Source organism: Cryptotermes secundus, unplaced genomic scaffold (assembly GCF_002891405.2).
Source record: "Cryptotermes secundus unplaced genomic scaffold, Csec_1.0 scaffold631, whole genome shotgun sequence".
NCBI classification, from domain to species: domain Eukaryota; kingdom Metazoa; phylum Arthropoda; class Insecta; order Blattodea; family Kalotermitidae; genus Cryptotermes; species Cryptotermes secundus.
The window spans coordinates 1-20,825 of NW_019742970.1; the positions used below are offsets into that span (position 1 = coordinate 1).

The window sequence follows — 20,825 nt, forward strand, 5'->3', positions numbered from 1 at the left end:
AGAAGAAGAAGAAGAAGAAGAACAGCAACAGCAACAACAACAACAACACCTTCGGTAGGGTAGAACGTTCGCCCTACGAGAAACCCACCAGCAGAAACATCCGTCACATCTTCCACAGCATGCCAACAAGTACGATGGAATAGAAACTTGAGAAGCACGATCCTTCTCGGGGTGTACTGCTGTGGTCCTTTAGAAACTGCGTCATTCGTCTGGTCAAGGAAATTTCCTGAAATTGTTGCAAATACAATGCTACTTCCTACGTTCCCAAGAAGCCAGTGGACGTAGTGATGAGAAGACGTGAGCACAATGAACAGAAGAAAGAGTGTGTGCACAGCATTTAAGTTTACGGAATAGTCGTCTTGTGAAGGATATATAATCTGGAACTCTGTCGATAGCAAATATACCCATTTTCTCTTTTAACATGGCCCTTAAGACAAGGTCTTTCCTGTAATTTGGTCTAAGTGCTGTGAGCATATTATGTCACAGATTGCTGAGTTTACAAAATCTCATGTTAAATCTGCTCTGACATGTGAGACAGTAGTTCATGAACACCTATAATTTTGGAGCCAGAGAGGCAATGTTTATTATGAAAATGTTGTAGCAGTCCTTTGCTAGAGCCACGTAAAAAAAGAGAAGGGAGCTTTCAGAGGGTTAGCTTGATTTCTTAGCATCTCATCCTTTGGGTTGAAGGAAGCCATAGAGCACTTCAAATGCTGACTGTCAGTTAGAATGCGAGAGATATGTTGTGTCAGATGTCGAATTAAAAGACTAGTGTGAGGGCCACAGGAGGCTTACAAAGAAAGCGGGATTGGGTTCTTGCTACCATATATAGATATCACTGCACACATGTTAGCATTACATGTCCTGTTGCCTCCCTCATATTCAATGGTGTCATCACTATAATTCAGTTGGTTGAAGAGTTCAGATTGTGAATCTCCTCATTATGCAGTTTTGTCCTGCCTCCTTTCATTTGAAACCTCTGTGGTAAACATATTGTTCTCATCAAACTCTTCTAAGCTTCCTCAACTCACGTTGTTCTGATATGAATCTTCTTAAGCATTATGAAAGAATAACTGAGCCATACTCTTAAAGAGTATAAATCATGTAAAAGCCTTTGCTGAGCACAGAAATTGATGTAAATCATGGCATAGCAGTTGCTCAATTCCCGAGGGAATGGTTGAACCTTAATCACTAAACAGGAAAAAGACTGGGAACTTGATGTTATGTGTCAGAGATGGGCTCCAGGCATAATTATCTATTATTTTGGTATTTATTTTTTTTTTGGCGACACTTAAGTTTGCAGGGGTTGTAGCATGCCAGATGAGAGGGAAGATGTTTACTTTCTGTTTACCAATATTGTTGAATTTCAGAGGGTCTGTGCTGTCGAATGGGTGACCAATACTGTTCTCCATTTCCTGGAACCGACATGTAACCATGAGATGTGGGCAGAAATCTGTTGCATATTGGCTGTCTTCCTGTGTTTGAAGTTGGGATCGTGTATTCTTAAGTAACTTGATGGAATTTTGGGATTTGTAGGAATGGGAGCTACACTCTTCAACTTCACAGTGAGAAGTGTAGAATCGTGATTCGGATGTCCTGTGTACGTGTAAGTGAAAGTATTGACCCGTGCGTGGTTCATATGCATTTCATAGGCTATTTAGAGAGAAAGCTTTTATTGTTCGTATTATGTTTGCTAAGAGCTCGGGGAGGTTGGAAGGCACTGAAGTAAGAAGACGGGTGTTCAGTGCAGAAATTGCATGTGGTCTGAATAAGAGAAGGGAAGTGGGAAGAAAAGTTGTGCTTGTCTGTTGGGGGGGGGCTTTTTTAAACTTGTTACGTGATGGAAGTTGTAAGTACAGGACTTAATGAGTGCATTTGTACAGTTGGTGGGCGTTCACAAGTTCTGTGTCAATCACGCCTACTAGATGTACCAGTTTGTTACTAGACTGTGACGTATGTGGCAGTTGTCATTTAAAATTACCTGAATTTCGGATTGATTCTCTCCAGTTGTCATTCCTAGCTAAGATGCCCTGTTTCCACAGGATTTGAATGGTATCTTGGTTTCGTTTTCTTTGCTCCTCCAGCCCACTTCGCTTGCTAGCTGCAGTCCGTTCGAAAATGTTCCCCTTCTTAGGTTTTTCAGCTATATCGCAAGTGTTGTCCATGTTTTGTCAAACCAGGTTGCCTCCTGTAATGCTATTTCAATTCAGAGTATGTCGTCTACTACACTAATACTGGCATGTATGAAGTTGGTATGTTCCAAGTTATAATACTTTTATCCGCATTCGTACTCCAAGGTGTTGCAACACAGCGGGCCACAAACACATACAGGTCAACATTTAAGAACCGTTCTCTCGCAAACGACAATAAGGCACACATTCGGCCCTTGTGAAAATAAATAACAGGAGGGATGATACGAACCACATTCTTGTATGATGTTTCAAATACCAATTCTGTCTTTCTGACTAGCACCAAAAGAAGTAACGTCTATTTTATATTCACAAGACTGTGGAGTCTGAAAATAAATGGGGCGCATCAGCTGTTGGTCTATGTCGATGATGTGTGTGTACTGAGTGATAATTCAGTTACCATAAAGAAGAACACACAAAGTTAATTGATGCAAATATGATTGTTGGTCTAGAAGTTAAACGCACAGAAAACTATGTATATGTTTCTGTCACGTCACCAAAATGCAGGGCAGAATCATGACATAACAAGAAACAGATTTTTTTAAAACGTATCTGTTCAGATAATTGTAAATGACGATAAGAAATCAAAACCTGATTGAGGAGGAAATTATGACTGAACTCTGGTAAAGCTTGCTACCATTCAGTACAGAACCTTTTGCCTTCTTATCTGCTGTCCAAAAAAAATAAAAATTCTGGGTTGGGTGTGAAACCTGGTATCTGTCATTAAGGGGGAACATGGACTGAGAGTGTTGAAGAAAATATTCGGACTGAAGAGGGATGAAGTGAGAGGAGGTTGGAGAATACTGCATAATGAGGAGCTTCATAATTTGTACTCTTCTCGAAGTATAATTAGAATGATCAAGTCAAGGAGGATGAGGTGCGCAGGGCATGTAATATGAAAGGGTGGGGGCAGGAGAAGAATGCATATATGATATTGGTGGGAAAGCCAGAAGGAAAGAGACGACTGGGAAGACGAAGGCATAAGTGGGTGGGCAATGTTAAAATGGGTTTTAGAGAAATGGGGTGGTATGGAATGGATTGATCTGGCTCAGGATAGGGACAAGTGGAGGGCTCTTGTGAACACGGTAATCAACCGCCTGGTTCCATAAAATGCTGTGACATTCTTGAGTATCTACAGATTTGGATTCTCTTCAAGATGGGGTCAGCTCCATAATTAATTAAATAAGTGGGGTCTTTTTCTTTTTCTGTGAATGGCGAACAAATAACGTTTTTTGGTATGTGCTTTCAATAGTGCCCATTGTCATTTTCTGATGATTCAGATTAAAAGTAAATTCTGCATTCTTTGCAGTGGTTGTTTACAAAATAAAGGTGCACTGGCTCTATTATTGTGTTTGACTGTTGAGTGTCCAACACTGTGTCTGAATTTCAGGTAGCATAATTTGTTGAGGGGCTATGCTACAAGCTGTAGGGTCGCGGGTTAAAGTCCCAATGAGGTCACTGAATTTTTTTCAGTTGACTGAATCCTTCGATCCGCACTATGGCTCTGGGGTTTACTCAGCCTCTAACAAAAATGAGCAACACGAACTAATTAAATAATTTTTGTGGGGAGTAAAGCACGTCTTTCATGTAAGGTTGACAACTTTACCGCTATCTTTGAGCCGTTTGTGTAGGTAATGTGGGACTCTCAATGTCTCACATCCCTATGAGTCTTCACAGCCTGGTACAGGGATAGCTTTGCTTTTTTTTTTTTTTTAATACTATTTGTCCTTGCATCCATGTGCCTCAGGATTTTACCCATGGTCAGGGACTGGCCTTCATGATACCTTTTACAACTATATTTATTCTCCCTTTATGTTGTAAAATACTACATTAATTATATTTCATGCTAACTACTATAATTACGTCAAAGAACTAAAACCACATGTTTGAAAAAGGTACGATTTCTTGTGTGGCATGTGACAGCAATTTTTCCCACACAGTTTTGTGACCAATAACATATATCCTAGCAAGGCTGTAGGCCCTTTAGTGATCCGTATCCTGAGATCCATTGTAATATTATCCACCCACCTACGTCTTGTTCTTAGTGGTCTCTTTCCTTCTGGCTTTCACACCAATATCGTGTATTCATTCCTCTTCTCCCCCATTCGTGCTACATGCCCTGACCATCTCATTTTCCTGACTTCTCATTGTACTTTGAGAAGAGTACAAGTTATCAAGCTCCTCATTATGTAGTTTTGTCCAACCTCTTGTCACTTCATCTCTTTTCGGTCCAAATATTGTCCTAACACCATTTTCAATCCCCGTCAGCCTGTGGTCCTTCCCTGTCAGAGTCCAAGTATCAGACCCATAGAGAACCACAAGCAAAATTGTAGTTTTCTGCATTGTAATTATGATGTTCCTAAACAGCAGAGAAGAAGACAGAGGTTCTGGACCGAATGGTAGCAATCATTACCCAAATTCAGTCTCCTGTTAACTTCGTCATGAATCAGATTTTGATTTGTTGTAGTCGTTCCCAAATAGGTATCTGAACTGTGCAACGTTTTGAAATCATCTGTTAGCTATCTTTATGTCATGATTCTGACCTGCCCACTGGTGACTAGAGGGTTTGTGAACACTTACTTGAGCCGGTTCCTCGCTTGCGGAGTTTCTGTTTCTTCTACCCTTCAAAACGATATGTTTATCCGAAACGTCTTTTAACACAATATCTACACGGTTCCACATCCCAGAAGATGCTTTCTTCAACATTTGCTTAATATTCGACGTGTTTACTACTTCATGGGAACCTTACTATCGTCAATTAAAGTTTGTTGATTTTCTTTGTGGTATCTATATTATCACCATATAGATTCACATCATCAGCATAAACGAACTGATTTATTCATTATTCACTGATACTAAGAAAAACACAATATATATTGCCACAAAACAAACAATCCAGTTAGGGTGTAATATAATACTTGTTTTGAGTGCTTCCCGGCGAACGACAAAATGTATCATTCCACTGCCACTGCTCAACTTGCAGATGCAAGTGAAACGACTGAAACGGTTCGACCCAAAGAGCTGCGTTGTCTTCCTTGTGTACATCATCTACGGATATGCTATTGTTCTCACTTTCCATCTCAGCCACTGTTGTTTACAGCTGTGAAATAGCTCAACAAAAATGGTCAAACCCCTACTGGCCGCCTTCGTTTAAATGACCTTGGTTTGATTGTGTTGTCTGAAGGTGTAACACGGACCGCTACCTATTGTTAGGTAGCCATCAGTAAGTCGTTTTACACTATACTGTACTGGAAAATTATGCTCTGTGAATAAATTCATTACCCTGTCTCGGTTATGTGGGGAAATGGTCGTGTACAAATTCAGTACCATCAAGGGGTCGATTATGGTGTCCCCGGCAGATGAGTTTAACAAAATTCATATCGAAAAATATATTCCTTTTTGTTATCAAGTATATTAAAGCAGGATTTTTATTTGAGCAGTGGTTTTGCACAGTAATGGGCTGAAACAAATTCCACCGAGTTCATGATTGATTGTATCATCCGGTGATTTATATTGGCGACTGTGACGGCGTCGTTTAGTATGTGGATGTATGGACTCACGTCTTCTCGGCCTCGCGGCTAGTTTTGAGGTGTGTCGTCAGCTTCACGCACCGGCTCTCCCTCCGGAGGAAGAACTCCCGGCATCGATTAGATGGTATAGTGAGTGAACCCCACAGCCGGTCTGGACCACATGGAGATTGAATTAATTTTTGGTTTACATTCTTCTGTTTGAGTTTTTCTTTTCTTTTTCTGGCTTCCCCTTCGCCCGTTTCAGCGCCCGTACTTACCTGATATTAGGCCTTTATTTCGACTGGGAATGATGAGATGGCAAGAGATTTAAAGATTCAATTTTCAGAAAGTTCCTATTACGATTCACCAATAAGTAATTAAATTACGTAATTGTTTTCCATATTCTGCCATCAGTCATAAGAGATTTTGGTCATGTAATGATGTTTGTAATTTTTGGAGGAAGGAAATTTTGCCCTGCACTTAATTGATTAAGGATTTCGCGCCGAAGGCGTATCGGTGAGTGGATGTATAGACCCATGTTTTCTTGACCTCGGCACTAGTTCGAGGCGAATGGTCAGCTTCACGTGCCTGCCTTTTTATACACTGAAAAGGAGCTCCTCATAACCATTAGATATGACGGTGGAACTCCAACCAGTCGGCCGTCTGGGTCGCCGGAAGTCGCTAAAGGAAAGAACACTTGGTGCCTCCTCAAGAGAGAAAAATTGTTTCTGGAATTCTAAACAATATTTTGACGATTTTATATACATTAAAATTGTCAAAATATTGTTTAGAATTCCGTAAGTGAAATTGAAATTTACATAACAAGAACGATTGCCACCTTACTTCGTACCAAAGTTTTTATACAACCAAGAGGCTGGGTCTAACAGCGCGGTTTTTATATTGGATAACACTGGAGACTGGGGTTTGTCGCCTCCTCACACGCAGTAAGTCTAATTTAAGGGTGTTCATTACAACTTCCCTCCCTCTCTATTGCCACGTACACCACGCGTTGGTCGCCACTGGCGACCGCACGCGACTGTCTTATGCCCGACTTGACGTCACCTTCACCTGTATCTCTTCCTTGCCCTGTGCTGCGACCGGTAGTTACCGTGTTTCCCTTTCCCCTATCTCAGTCTAGGATGTCTAGAAGTTAGGTGGGAAGGGAGGAGAATTGTGGCTGCTGGTGGTAGTAGGTGAGGGTTCTTTTCATGTATGATTATTAAGATGCCTCGCTAGTAGGGAAAGTCGGGAGTAGCTGGGTTCTGCTTCGTAATGGTAGAGATGAGTTCTCATATAGGGTCATACGGGCCGGACAGGAAGAACCTTCGGCTACTGTCACACACTACTACAACCAACTTTGCACTTTCAGTAAATATTTATTAACTCTTGATAACACTGAACTTAACAGAAAATCAATTTGTTTACCGTATGTTCATTTGAACTTATACGACTTTGCGAAGTGGCGTAGTTTTTGTGTGTGAATTGACCGAAAGTTTTATGAAAACTGCTTGAGGTAGATAGATCACTGTCTGAAACCTGAGGTCCACGAACCACAGCATACAAGAGAAATCCACTCCTCCAACATATACTACTAGTCTAATTTGAAAAATTAGAGCTTCCCTAAATGAGTGAATTTCCAGTCATGTTGCTTTGCTGGTGATTCTAGCAGTTACTGACCTAACACTAAGGTTGACAGCGAATTTAACTATTAAAATCAGGGGATGAAACTCTAGCACTCCCTCTCCTAAGTTATAGCCGTTCCAAAGTGTCAGCTCTCGAATTCTCAAAGACCTTCCGATTGCTGAAGCTACCAGAATTCCAGGAAATGTACGAGATGTTACTTCCTGTCCACATAGGAAAATTTGAACTATTTACACTTCTGAGTGTAAAAAGGTGGCTATCTACCACATCTTTGTATAGTACGTAGTCTTAAGTTAGTACAATTTCAATTAATACGAAACGGCTCGACAAATTGTGGTGAACGGTTACAGCATTTAACATCTCGGACCAAGGGCTTTGGAAAGCAGTGGGACGGATAAGTATTGCATTATAATTTATAGGAATTAAAAAATGAAAATGGGATTGAGTTCACATATGCTAAGAAACGCAAAAGAATATATAGGGTCTGGTGTCTACGTCCTGAATTGTTTCCTGGGAAGAGAGGGAAACCAGAAAATTTGTCTTAGATTCCCACGTTTAGATTGTTCAAGGATATATTTTATTGGTAACACGAGAGTTTTCGGGATAGAACAACAGTTGTTAAAAATAATTTTAATTTTTTGTATTAGGATTTAGTATATCGACTTTCTATATCGTATTTATCAAAAGTCTGTAGTGTAGTTGCTCTGCCCCTTCAGTTGGCTCTCACGCACATTGGTCTGGAAGCAGAAGACGACCAGCAATGTCAAAATGAATAGTCTAGGAGGAAGGTGTAAAAGCATAAAATCTGGTGCGAAATTGTCAGTTTTTCCGAGAATGGTATCTGACCGTGGTACGTTTTAGTTGTCCTCTGCGCGTCCTGGTTAAGAGCAAAAGGAAAGAGCGACGGGTCTCATTAATATGTGGACTTGCCCGTTTGTAGTTAGCGTGACGGTGTGACTTTCAATAAGTATGCTTTGGACAGTATGTTCTAATAAATTTGTTCTTTGCAAGCTGTCGTTTACAGAGAAATGGATTCTACTTGCCGCTGTTATGTAATAGTTAAAGCTTGATATAGCAGTGTTGCCAACTTTTAAGGCCTAAACTGTCTGTTCTGGACGTGTCTAGTTTAGATTTCCTTGGCCGCTCTTGCTATACTGTTAGATTTTTGTAAATGCATGAAATAATTATCTAAATTCAAGCAACCGTAAGAAGTTAGATAATAACTGAGTCTCTAGTTTGGAGAGAACATTTTCAGGATTGTGAGATGTTGGTGACGCTGTAGCTCCAAATGCAAGATGGTGTCAATGGCGGTTCTGTTTTTATGGGAGTGGTGTTGTAATTCTTCCAGTTTCCAATGTAAAGGTTATTATTTTCCCCGTGGCAGCATGTTGATATATTTCTCATTATTCTCATTAGTAGTTAAATAAATCTGTTTGCTGTAATTGTTTCAGCATTGTTATGTAAGTTGATAACCAGCTCTACCATTTTGCATAACTGTGAATCATGATAGTGTTGTTAATTTACGTACCCAATTAAGATTGTGTCTTAAAAACAGTGTACATTATGTCGCTACTAGAATCGAGAGTAGTGTGATGACAATGGATGCTGACATCAAGTCCCCTGGTGTGGATGTTCCTGGGGTGAAGGGCGATCCCAAGATTTGTGGTGTGTGTGGTGATCGAGCTCTGGGATATAATTTTAATGCAGTCACTTGCGAATCCTGTAAAGCCTTCTTTAGAAGAAATGCTCTCAAGAAAAAAGTAAGTTTGTCTTATTTTTTTCAATTTACTCGTGAACGACGGGAAACCAACAGGCATTCCAGAAACGAAAAGAGGGCCTATCTGAAAGACAAAATTGATGAGCTTGCAATGATCAGCAGGAACAAGAACGTTAGAGACCTGTATAGAGGAATAAATGACTGTAAAAGGGGTTACCATCCTAGAAGTAACTTAGTGAAGTATGAGAAAGGTTGTCTGCTTGCAGATTCCCACAACATTTTTAATAGGTGGAAGAACTACTACTCGCAGTTTTTTAATGTACATAGAGTCAGTGATGTTAGGCAGATAGAAATATATACAGCTGAGCCGTTAATACCTGATCCTAGCCCTTTTTGAGGTTGAAATTGCTATTGCAAAATTGAAAGGGTGTAAATGTCCAGGTAGTGATGAAATTCAGGCAGAACGTATTCAGTGTCTATTGAAAGCCTCATGTTCAAGATCAAAATCTATTTGTAGACTAAAATTGTTCTTTTTGTGTGAGAGCGTGCTGTAAAAGTTATAACGGTTGATTGTAAAATTCTTGGTTAATTGTTTGTGAGCAACACACACTTTTATATAAATAAAAAAGAGCTGAGTATGAATTTCCCCCTTGATTTTGACATTGACATTTTCCTAGTGTTCAGAGAGACTATGCTTTTCCGTTACAAACTTAGTGTTTTGCTGTGAGTCACCCTGGAAGACTTTAATGTCCCTTCTATCCCCGTTTGGATTCATCCAACATTATTGCTGATGCTGGAAGATTTGAATGTCCCCTTCCATCCTAAAAAATTGCTGAAAGGATAAAATCCCCCTCCTCCCCTCTGGTTTTTGTTGTTGATGCTGCAGCTGGTGTCACTGCAATTTTGCCATACTCCTTTGACCATCAGATCGTTTGTCATCGTGTTTTGGAATCTTGAATGTGCTCTTTGTATTTTTTTAAATTCCCAAATTGTTGCTCCGATGAAAGGATGGTATATTTTTACCAAAAATATTTCTTTTTTCCTCACTTTTTTTAAAATTAAGGATAGCCTTGAAACATAGGACGTAAATTGTATGTATGATAAGAGTTGAAACAGCAGATCCACTTATAAATTTCTTTTTCAGTTCAGGTGTTTGATTTGGCTTGTGTAATTTGCTTATTTGTCAAGCACGCAAGTTTTATTTGGATACTACCTGAGCTGATTCTGAAGTATTTTGTGGTTTTCCGAAATCTTACACAAATGCCTGGTTGCTTCCTCACAATAGGCATAACTGCTTCCCGCTGTCCTTTCCAAGCTGTCATTCGTAAGTCTGTGATGTTAGGCAAAGGAGTGTTATTGTTCAATTATATGTACCACATCAATAATTGTAATGATATTTAAAATAAATAATATGAAAGACACCTAACACTGTCATTAAGACACTACATGTAAACGTTTACACTAAAAGTGACTATTAAATACTTTATAATGTCTTTAATTTATATCATATTTTCTTCTATTTTGCAACATGTTTCGGCCGCAGATGGGCCATCATCAGGCTAACTTCTGATTGGTGATGACACCGCTATACTGTATGCTTGTCTTCCATGCTCTCTGGCTTTTTTTTTGTTATATATCTAATACTCCGTCATTGTATTCTCTTTGTTTCTCTCACAGTTTTGTATGTAGTTTCTTTTGTTTGTGTGTCTTTAGTTCGATCTTCTTGAGTGTTACTTCATGAAATATCGATTTTCAGGGAAAAAAGGAACAACTTCAAACTTTATGCAGTAAATATACTTAACACAGTATTTCACTATGTCAGACAATGTAATGTATTGAGCTTTAGTGGTAGAATTCAGTTTTCAGCTTGATTCTTATAATAAGGAGACTTCTACAAAATTCTCTTCTCATTTTATCCAATTATTGATTTACCTCCATTTTCCATTAAAACCTATAACTCTCCGGACTCCCCTTTTGATACAGTGTTGAAAAATAGTCTGTGAATTAGAAGCGTACATGTATTATCGAATTTTATATATTGTTGCAGGAATTCCGATGTCCCTTCACTGAGACCTGTGACATTACTGTTGTGACTCGTAGGTTCTGCCAGCGTTGCAGGTTGCGAAAATGCCTTGCAATAGGAATGCGCAAGGATTACATCATGTCCGAAGAAGATAAAGTGATGAAGAGGCAAAAGATTGAATTGAACCGTGCTAAGAAAAGGCCTCTCAATGATTCAGAGAGTCATTCCAAATTAAAGTGCAAGCCGTTTGATGATAATATAGAGTCTGTGGCAGATGCAGGGCTTTCTATGTCATCAGTGTCCAGTTGTCCTGAACAAGACAGTGTGTCAGCACCAGATGTTAGGAAGACCTGGGTTGCAGATGGCCTACAGTCTACTGATAATTTCAGCAATGTGACTAGACTTAATACTGTGAGCCCTCGAGCTTCCATGTCTACTGACAGTCATCAGATGTCAGAACCATTCCCTTCTCCCACTTCAGCTGCAAGCATACCTAGTCCATCTTCTCCTCCAGATAGTGCCACAGTGGCTGCTTCAAAAACACTGGAAATGCTCTCAGACAATACAAACAAGCAGATTGGTGCTGTTAGTGTTATCACATCACCAGTTGTTACACAGGGCCTTGTGCATCCTTGTTTGAGTGATGACGATGGGTCTGTAATGCAGAGGGCCATACTACATCACACATCCAGAGAAGCACATCTTCCTGAAACTAATGAGACACCTCTGCTTTCTTATCTCATTGGTAGTGCAAAAGCTGATGATATGTCACCTGAAGGATACATCATTTCATCACCACAACCAGCCCCTGTTGTTTCTGTTATAAAGAAAGAAGCATCAGTGTCCCAGAATGTAAATAGTTGGGACAGTAGAAGACAGAATGATGTTATCACATCAACAGACGGACAGTGGACTGGTGTGGTTCGTGACAACTCAAGGGAGAACGCAGCCAAAGAAATCCTGCAAGATGTACAAAGGTATTTTGTTTCTGTCATATCGTTCCTTTCTGGAACATTTGGAAAAGCATAAGTGAAATATTTTTGGCACTGGGAGATTATGATCTAGAAGCATGAAGTGGTGTAATAGCAGTAATGGACTAGTGTTACACTCCCATATGCAGAATGTCACATATCTGAATCATTGATTAGAACATCATCATTTGTTAAGATGTGTGTCATCTTACGTTTTGTTTGCGGAGGAATACAAATATTTTCAGGTTGTGGGTTATACAGTATACTCACCAGAAGTCAGAAGGGGCAAGTCTGGTGAAAAATTGTATGGTCCATGTTTGTAACGCATTTCTTAGCCAGGAACTCGTGAATTTTTCCCAACATATGCAGGGGTACTGTCATGGTGGGGAATCCACTTGTCAGGCCAGAGTTGGGGTCATTTCCTCCAAACAGATTCCCATAACCTTGTCATCACTTCCTAATGACACTGCTGATTCATTGTTTATTCTTGTGCAATGAATTTATAGTGATATATTCCCTTGTGATCAAAGAAACATACAAGCATGGTCTTGAACTGAAAGCAAGACATGCGTGCCGTTTTCATGTGAGGTGAATTCTATGTTTTCAGCTGTGTATTCTGTCATATTGTTTCTGCCTCGCATTGAAAATACCATGCTTTGTCACCGGTAATGACCCTATCAGACATCTCTGCATCATGTTCAAGGTCAGAGGAAATGTAATGTCCAGGTTGTTCTTTGTCATCTCTCAAGATTTGAGGCACCATATTTGTGGAAATTTTTCTAATTCCCAACTTAGCTATAATAATTTGTTGTACTGTTCATAGTCAATTATTCTATTAGTCTCACACCAAATCTGTGTTCTGAGCAGACCAATGTTTGTATCGCCACATTTGAATTTATCCTTTGCATTTTGGCCTTCCACTTCTTGGGTCATACACATCTTCTCGACCTTCCTTGAACCGCATATGCCCTTCAGAGAGACTTGATTTCTTCATAGTGTATCCATCTTAAGCCACTGTTAATAGGGCTAATGTTTCACTAGCACTCTTACTAATCTTGACACAAAACGTAATGTTTATCCTCTGCTCTAGATACTTATCACTTATATTTCTGCCAACATTATACCATGGACACGCACTGTGGCTCATGTAACCGCATGTTGGATCATCTGCAAGTGTGCTTGTGTACATGAGTTTGCCTCACTCAGCAGCCCAGCGACAAACTGGTCATTTTAGGATTTAAGTTGTCGCACCTTGTGCATTCACTAATACATTTTGCTATAGACATTCATACTGGCTTGTATCACCAGAATATCCCTTCTGACACAAATTTTTGTCCGTGTGAAAGTAGGAACATTGTCCCAAAACCAGTGTTTCACAGACTTATAAATTGGGACTCCTGTAGACAGAGTCTTGCAACAGTTGTTAATTTCCTAAATGGGAAGTTTAGATTTAGATGATTTGACTGTGGTGCATACATTTGTAATCTATTCTGATTTCAGAATTCCAGTAGCACCAAATTCAATTGAGTCCATACTGAGTGAGGCCATAAAACTGGAGTTTGAAGCCTACAGCTCTCTGGCAAAGTCTCATCAGAACTCCCGGGAACTGAATGATGCTGAGAGGGCCAAGTTAAATGAGTTGATTGTTGCTAATAAGTGTCTTCATGAACCTCTGGATGATGACCTTTCAACCTTAGTGGGTGATGACACACGATTCAAGGTTTGTTCTGGTTCACTGGAAGATGCTGAGTGTATGGGCACTCTTTTACTCGTCGAAGAGACTGTTGGCTATTGCTGATCTCAATGTGAGGAAACTAGTTTCTGTACAGTATGGATAGGAATTTCAGTAATCATAATATGTACATAAGATGACGTGAAAGAGAATTATGAATGATGTACAGGTTTTTGGTACATAAGGAATTATATCAGCAGGTAAAAGTGTTGAGTTTGTTAGTGATAGGATATTACTAGGATAATACTAAGAGGTCCCTGGGTTAATATCATCATTCCAAATGTTCATTCCCCAACAGAAGATAAAATTCATGATATGAAGGACAGATTCTAGAAAGAACTAGAATGTGTATTCAGTAAATTCTCTAAATACCAATACAAATTTTGTTCTGAGATTTCAGTGCCCAAAGTAGGGAGGGAAGACATTTTCAAACCAACAGTTAGGAATGGGATCTTACACAAAATTAGTAATAATAATGTGGTTAGAGTAGTACGCTTTGCGCTTCCGAAAGTCTTAATGCCAAAAGTACAATGTTCCCGCATAGTAATATTCATAAATTTAAAATGACAACTCTTAATATTAAGATGCACAACCAAATTGACCATATTTTGATAGCTAGGAGATGGCATACAAGTATATCAAATATATCCTTCATGGCAGTAGATTGTAATACAGACTTCTGTCTGGTGGTGCTAAAAGTTAGAGAGAAACTGACAGCAAATAAACAAACAACACCCAGAGTTCATATGGAGAGGTTCAATCTCAAGAAATTAAATTAGGTAGAGGGTGAAGAGCAAAATTGTGTTGAAATTTCAAATAGGTTCCGAGCTTTGGAAAACTTGGAAACTGAGAGTCTAGGTTATTATGAACCCAAGAAGCAAAAGCCATGATTCGATGAAGGATGCTCAAAATTATTACACCAAAGGAAAAGAAGCAAATTGCATTGGTTACTGGATTGAAACAAAATAAATGGGGTTAATCTGAACAATATAAGGCATGAAACCAGCAGGCATTTCAGGAATAAAAAGAGGGAATATCTGAAAGACAAAACTGATGAGCAATTAGTAGCTGATAATATACCTGTCAGGAGCCATATGAATCCAGCCATCCCTTCCTATTTTGTTGATTTGAGTTTTAATATTATCTTTCCCTCTGCATCTAGATCTTCTAATGGTCCCTTTCCTTCATGTTTTTCAGCTAAATTCTCTTATGTACTCCTATCGACTGCATGCTACATTTCCTGTATGATCCACGTTGATTAGATGATTTTAGTAATATTTGATTAGTACAGTTTCCAGTCTTGTATAGTCCAGTCAGTATATCAATTGGCTACGGGCTGAAGGAGTGAGGGGTCAGAGCTTAAGTCCTTGTAGTGTCAAGAATTTTCTTTTCTCATGTCGTCCAGTCAAGCTCTGGGGTCCACCCGACCTCTTTTCAAACTGGTACCTGGCTCTTTCCCCAGGGTTATTAAGGGCTGGGGTGTGAAGCTGGCCTCTCATCTTCCTTCAAGCGCCAAGGTAAGGAAAAGTATGGACTTTACCTTTCAATTTTCTGATTCAACTATGCATAGGATGTACAGTGTATTTGCAGCTGTAAAAATGTGGAAGCCTCGACATCACAAAACCATATAGATCTACATGGCCTGTTACGTGGATAGCTTTATCTTTACTTTCTGGTTTCTCAACAAATAGTTTCCATAATGATCTGTTTTGTGGCATTGAATGGCCCTAAAATGGGCTGTTTGATAACATTTCTCTGCTCATCGACTGTATTGCACCTGAGTGGTCACTTTTCTCCATTCTGGTATGTTGGACCACAATGTATGTACACAAACACCTTCCATATTCCAGCTGTGTAGGTGAGGGAGCAAGTACCTGAGAAACGTTGGGAATGGTTCACACATCCAAATGGTGCAGAGACCGACTAGCAGATTAAACACTGATGCTAGAAGAAAGGCAGTGTTTTTTACTGTTTCAGATTCTCTTTGAAGCTACTTGGATTTTGTGATGCTCAGGACATGACTGAATAAATATATTGCTATAATTTTGAAATTGTTATCTCCTATCTTGTGAGCAGAACAGTGTAATTAAGAAGAGACAAAAAGTTTTCTAGCTGTGTGTCACAATATGATCTTGCTTTCAAGGATTCAACTGCACTCAAGTTGTTGAAATATATTTGTATAGTGTTCTTTGTGTGTCATGTCACAGGAGAAGCACAGAAATTCTGTAATTATGGTTATAGTCGTAGCAGTGGGTGCTTTAATTTAGGATACACCATATGTAGATGTGTTATGACTGTGGAAGTATAAGATTGCAAAATTATGTGTTCTCTTTAGTAGCATGTGAAGCTCCCTCCCCCTAAGATAATCTTTGTCCATATGTGGAAGGGTGGTAGTTGACATCTATGTGTCTTATTTTGGTTGGAACCTTACCACCCAGGCTGTGGCTATAAAACTGTTAATGCTTAATTATCCCACGTATTTTATCTCCTTAATGCCATCAGATATGTTCTAATTTTTTTTTTTTTTTTCAAAAGAAGGGAAGACATGGTCTGATTAGTACAATCGAACCTTTTATGAAATCTTAAAATAATTATTGTTGGTTTAGACTAAAGTTTATATTAGTGGAAGGAATGATAGATGTGTTTGGTGTTTTAGAAATTTTCAGTACTATATTCTGAAATTATTTTATTTGTCAAGTTAGTTTTGTTTGCTCAGATATCCAGATTTTTGTAATGGAAGCCAAAATGTTATAGATCATAGATGATGGCATGTCAAAATTAAAGTAAATTAACGACTTGGAAGTTGTTTGTGCAAAAGTAAAATTTATAGTCTGTAGTGTTTAAAATGAAACCATTTTCTGTATTTAGACAAGTGCAGAACACAGTCCAGTGCTGCTGGATGTGATCAATTTGACTGCTATCGCAATTCGTCGCATCATAAAGACCTCCAAGAAAATCAATGCATTCAAGAACATGTGTCAGGAAGATCAAGTTGCACTTTTGAAGGGTGGATGCACTGAGATTCTTATTCTGCGTAGCGCAATGACATATGATCCTGACACTGATCTGTGGAAGGTAAAATATTCTGGTGTTCGTGCATGTTCCTTGGCTTTTGAGGACTCATTGATGTTCCTGATGCATGCTAATTTCTTTGACTTTTATATCCCTCATTTTGACTTCTCTAATGTTTTATGTGGAATAAAATTATGAAGCCACTGATTATTTAATTCTCTTTTCATTTCTGCTCTTTTAGGTCTAATTATTCACCTCAAAATCCTGTTCTCAAACTTACTTATGCCTACTCAACTGTACTTGACATGATGTGTGAAATGTTTTTCAGATTCCTCACACGCAGGCATATCTTAACGTGAAAGTGGATGTTCTGAAGGAAGCAAGAGGCAACATCTATGAGGAACATCAGCGCTTTTTACGTACATTTGATCCTCGATGGCGCACAGATGAGAACATCATGTTGATACTTAGTGCTATTACTTTGTTCACACCTGACAGACCGCGGGTAGTCCATCATGATGTCATCAAGTTAGAACAGGTTTGTCTTACTTGGTAGAACCTGCTGTCCATATGGTAACCTCTGCAGCAGACTGATGCATACCTGTCCAGACTGTCTTTCACAACACCCATTTCTACATATTGAGTCATAAGATATATGCAGGTGTGTTTTACGTCCAACAGGATTTGCAGGTTTGCATGTTGGCGATTAGAAAGTAGTTCTGATTTATATGTGATTTTAACAGTTTATTTAAATCTGTGTTGTACATATATTGTCCTCATTGCCAAATTCACTTACCTCTAAATATTAGCACAACTTATCCAATATTATTTTTAGACAGCAGCAAAACCTACAAGTTCATGTAATTTATGGTGCTGATATGAGTTTTAATTTTTCATATCCAAATAATACAGAATTTTGCCAGAGGAGGACTTTTTAATGTTCCATGGATTTCTTATATGATTTGAGCCCATAATCATCTTCAAAATATTTGCTTTTCATTAGGAACAAGGAAAGTGTATGTTTGACTTGTCTCACAATGCCCAACCATATGGCCCATATCAGTTATGAAAGAGATTGCCATATTTTACACATCACTCTATCCCTCCATGACAATTTGTGAAGGTCACAGTATGCTGTAACTGATTTGATGTGTAGTGTCTTTTAGTAAACTGTCTGATATTTTGGATTCATTTTTTTTTTGGTGGAGAATTGCTTTCATATCTCTGAAGCTTTTGTATACATACTATCACAAAAGTATGTTCGTCATCAATATTCTTGATGAAGCCGATGATGTACATAATGGAAGGAGTCTTCAGTAGACCAACTCCATTTTCTAGATCTTGTGTCTTCCTTCCAAGGAAATGTAACTATTGTGAACTAAACCGTAATGATATATAATTGCAATTTAATGTTTGATATTTACTAAATTTCATAAGACTGTTGTTAACAGTTATACTTTGCACATGTAATGACTTGCATAATACTTGGCTATAGTTTTAGAATTAGGGTCATCATTCAAACTGGAATACCTCAGGCAGACAAACATTGATGAAAGCTGTGTCGTACCTGATGATAACGGAATGTGAGCCTTCAAGGCAAAATGTAGGTTGACTATATGTGTGTGTTCTTTGAAATTCATGTAGTTGAAACCAAATACTCTTGTTTCAGAATTCTTACTACTATTTACTTCGTCGTTACCTGGAGAGTGTATATGCTGGGTGTGAGGCTCGCTCCGTCTTCCTCAAGCTTATCCAGAAAATTTCGGAGCTTCACCGCCTCAATGATGATCATGTCCGAGTGTATCTAGATGTTAATCCAAAAGATGTTGAACCTCTTCTCATTGAAATTTTTGACTTGAAACCACACTGATAACATGTGTAAAACTTATACGTACCTGATTGGGGGAGTTTAATGCAGGGTAAGTGAAGTAATACGAGCTTGAGTTTGTAGTCCTGTACATTATACTGTAATAGTATAATAGCATGTGAATTGAATATTGCAAGTAATATTGCTGAATGGTTCGTATGGCAGGCAGGAAAAAAAGGCATATTTGCTATGTACATACACATTATGTGAATGTAATTTGTTTTACAAGGGGTAATATAAAAGTAAGTCGTTCTGTATTGTACAAATGTTCTGTGGGATGTTTTGCACTGTTGGAAGCACAGGGCTCCATATATACAGTTTCTGTTCACTAGTCATTTTGGAGCCTGTAGAGGACAGCATAATATCAGTAAGCCGTAGTAGAGGAATGTTTTTATATTCACCACCCGTGTGTTCCTCCCTCACCGCATGTACAGGAACATATTTCTTGAATTATATTTGATATCCATGGCATTTTGGAAATTGTCTCTGCTTCTCTCTTCATGTAATTGATCTCCATAGTGACATAAATGTTATTACTTCTCCCTTTTTGATATTAGTGCTGAAAGTTGTGTTCAGATTCAGCAACTTTTGAATACTGGACTAGTATGCTCAGGAATTTTTGTTATTAGGTCTACTTAATATTTCTCATGTGATTACTTCGTTAAGTGAACGTATGTAACTCCCACCTTGGCTTGGTTGGCTGATTACTGTTACAGTGATTGTTGATTTTTTCAATGTCCAAATGATCCAATTTTCTTCTTTGTCAGTGATTTCTGTTTTCTCCCATGACATGTCCCTTATTCCACAATTCTTTGTTATTTCATTTCTTGAACACAGTTCTGAAATGAGCAGAGTTACTGTGTGTGGTGGAGTGAAGACTAAAATTATTTTTAAGTTGGAGTGGTTTTTGGTGACATGCCTTTTGTACCAAGTTTCAAGAGAATCTTTATACTGGTTCAGAAGCCAATAATGGGCTAGACATGCACGCCTGTTGCACACAGGGCTCGACATTTTCACATGTTTCAACAGGAAAGTGTGCGTCTTTTGGATGTGGATAGTATGTCACTCCTTTATCAACCTACCTACTTTGTGTCATTGTGTAGTGTATTTACACTTATGTTGTTACTAGAATTTCTAGATACCCAGATTGAAAAATAACACAATGGAACTCCATTTCATATTGTAAATTTTAAGGTTTACAGTCATTTAAGATTCAGTTGAAGTCTGTTATATCCTATGCTAAATCTCCTCCTCCTAAGTTTTCATCATCATGTCAAAATTCATTGTTCCCTAGGGAAACTGTAAAAGGAACTGTTACTGTGATAAACCAGTGATAGTTACCACATGTTTTTTCAAAATCTCCAGAACCCCTATGCTTGTATGTATCACTTTTTTATGTTAGGAAGGCATTTTTTACATTCCTCTTATTAATTAACTAATCCTTTGTGTACCTGTATCCAATAGGCTGCAAAGTTCACAGGATTCTTTCAGTAACCAGTCCGATTGGGTGATATGATGTTCGATGGCAGTGAGACACCAAGGGACTCATATATATATATATATATATATGAGCAACCTGAATCATAGACTGTAATATGAGAAACATTGTAAAGGAAGCTAATGCTGCCAGTCCTCTTGAGTTCAAACCATGTTAGTGATCTGTGGGTGTAGTGTCTCTTCATCATATCAAGAATTTTGTGAGATAAGAATTTTGAGTACGTAATACATTTAATGAGGTATATGTTATATGTTTGATCATCTTCCCCTTTCTGTAAAGGGCCATTTTTGGTCAGCTTTATTAATATTCTAGCACAGAACAAACTGTTCCTGTGGACACATTGAACACTCTCCTCGTTTGTTTTATTTAAATGGTATGAGAAAATGCTGATGTGAATTAACCTAGAATGAATTGTCAGACTGAAGTGCAGAAATCATTCTTTAAATCACTGTGTATGATATTCTAGATCATAGAACAGTCAACAGAAACTTGAAGTTCATTCACAGTTGGTCGTGGCTTCGTTATGATGTGGTTACTTCCTCAGTAAAAAGTATCGAACAAATACCATGCTAGTGTAAACAGCACACAAGGTTTGACTTACATGTCTTCTGAAATGTTGCCTTCTATATTATTACTATAGAATATATTTATGGCACATTGCAAGTT

General features: G+C 38.5%; 1 protein-coding gene and 1 long non-coding RNA gene across 4 annotated transcripts; one reads left to right on the forward strand and one right to left on the reverse strand.

Moving 5' to 3' along the window:
- Nucleotides 1–551: 551 nt before the first annotated feature.
- Nucleotides 552–5,335, reverse strand: LOC111873590. The gene is made up of 3 exons (XR_004514014.1): nucleotides 5,108–5,335; nucleotides 1,982–2,515; nucleotides 552–1,415 (listed from the first exon to the last, which is right to left on the reverse strand). It is a non-coding gene; the product is annotated as an uncharacterized LOC111873590 (long non-coding RNA).
- Nucleotides 5,336–8,498: 3,163 nt separating this feature from the next.
- On the forward strand, nucleotides 8,499–19,701 carry LOC111873580 (nuclear hormone receptor HR96). Of its 3 annotated transcripts, none has more exons than XM_023868404.2 (7): nucleotides 8,499–8,799; nucleotides 8,877–9,099; nucleotides 11,104–12,056; nucleotides 13,551–13,770; nucleotides 16,651–16,857; nucleotides 17,123–17,332; nucleotides 18,464–19,701. In XM_023868404.2, exons 2-7 carry the CDS (start codon nucleotides 8,932–8,934, stop codon nucleotides 18,662–18,664), a joined length of 1,959 nt encoding a protein of 652 aa, XP_023724172.1. In that variant the 5' UTR covers nucleotides 8,499–8,799; nucleotides 8,877–8,931; the 3' UTR covers nucleotides 18,665–19,701. The 3 variants fall into 3 exon arrangements, with proteins under 3 accessions (XP_023724172.1, XP_023724173.1, XP_023724171.1); XM_023868405.2 differs by having other exon boundaries at nucleotides 8,895–9,099; XM_023868403.2 differs by having other exon boundaries at nucleotides 8,916–9,099.
- The last annotated feature ends 1,124 nt before the right edge of the window (nucleotides 19,702–20,825 follow it).

What these genes read in the sequence shown, in the direction of transcription:
- LOC111873580 (XM_023868404.2), top strand. Translation starts at nt 8,932, where the DNA reads ATGACAATGGATGCTGACATCAAGTCCCCTGGTGTGGATGTTCCTGGG. An exon ending in GAAATGCTCTCAAGAAAAAA is followed by an intron (nt 9,100 to 11,103) that starts GTAAGTTTGTCT and finishes ATATTGTTGCAG; the next exon opens with GAATTCCGATGTCCCTTCAC. An exon ending in ATCCTGCAAGATGTACAAAG is followed by an intron (nt 12,057 to 13,550) that starts GTATTTTGTTTC and finishes TTCTGATTTCAG; the next exon opens with AATTCCAGTAGCACCAAATT.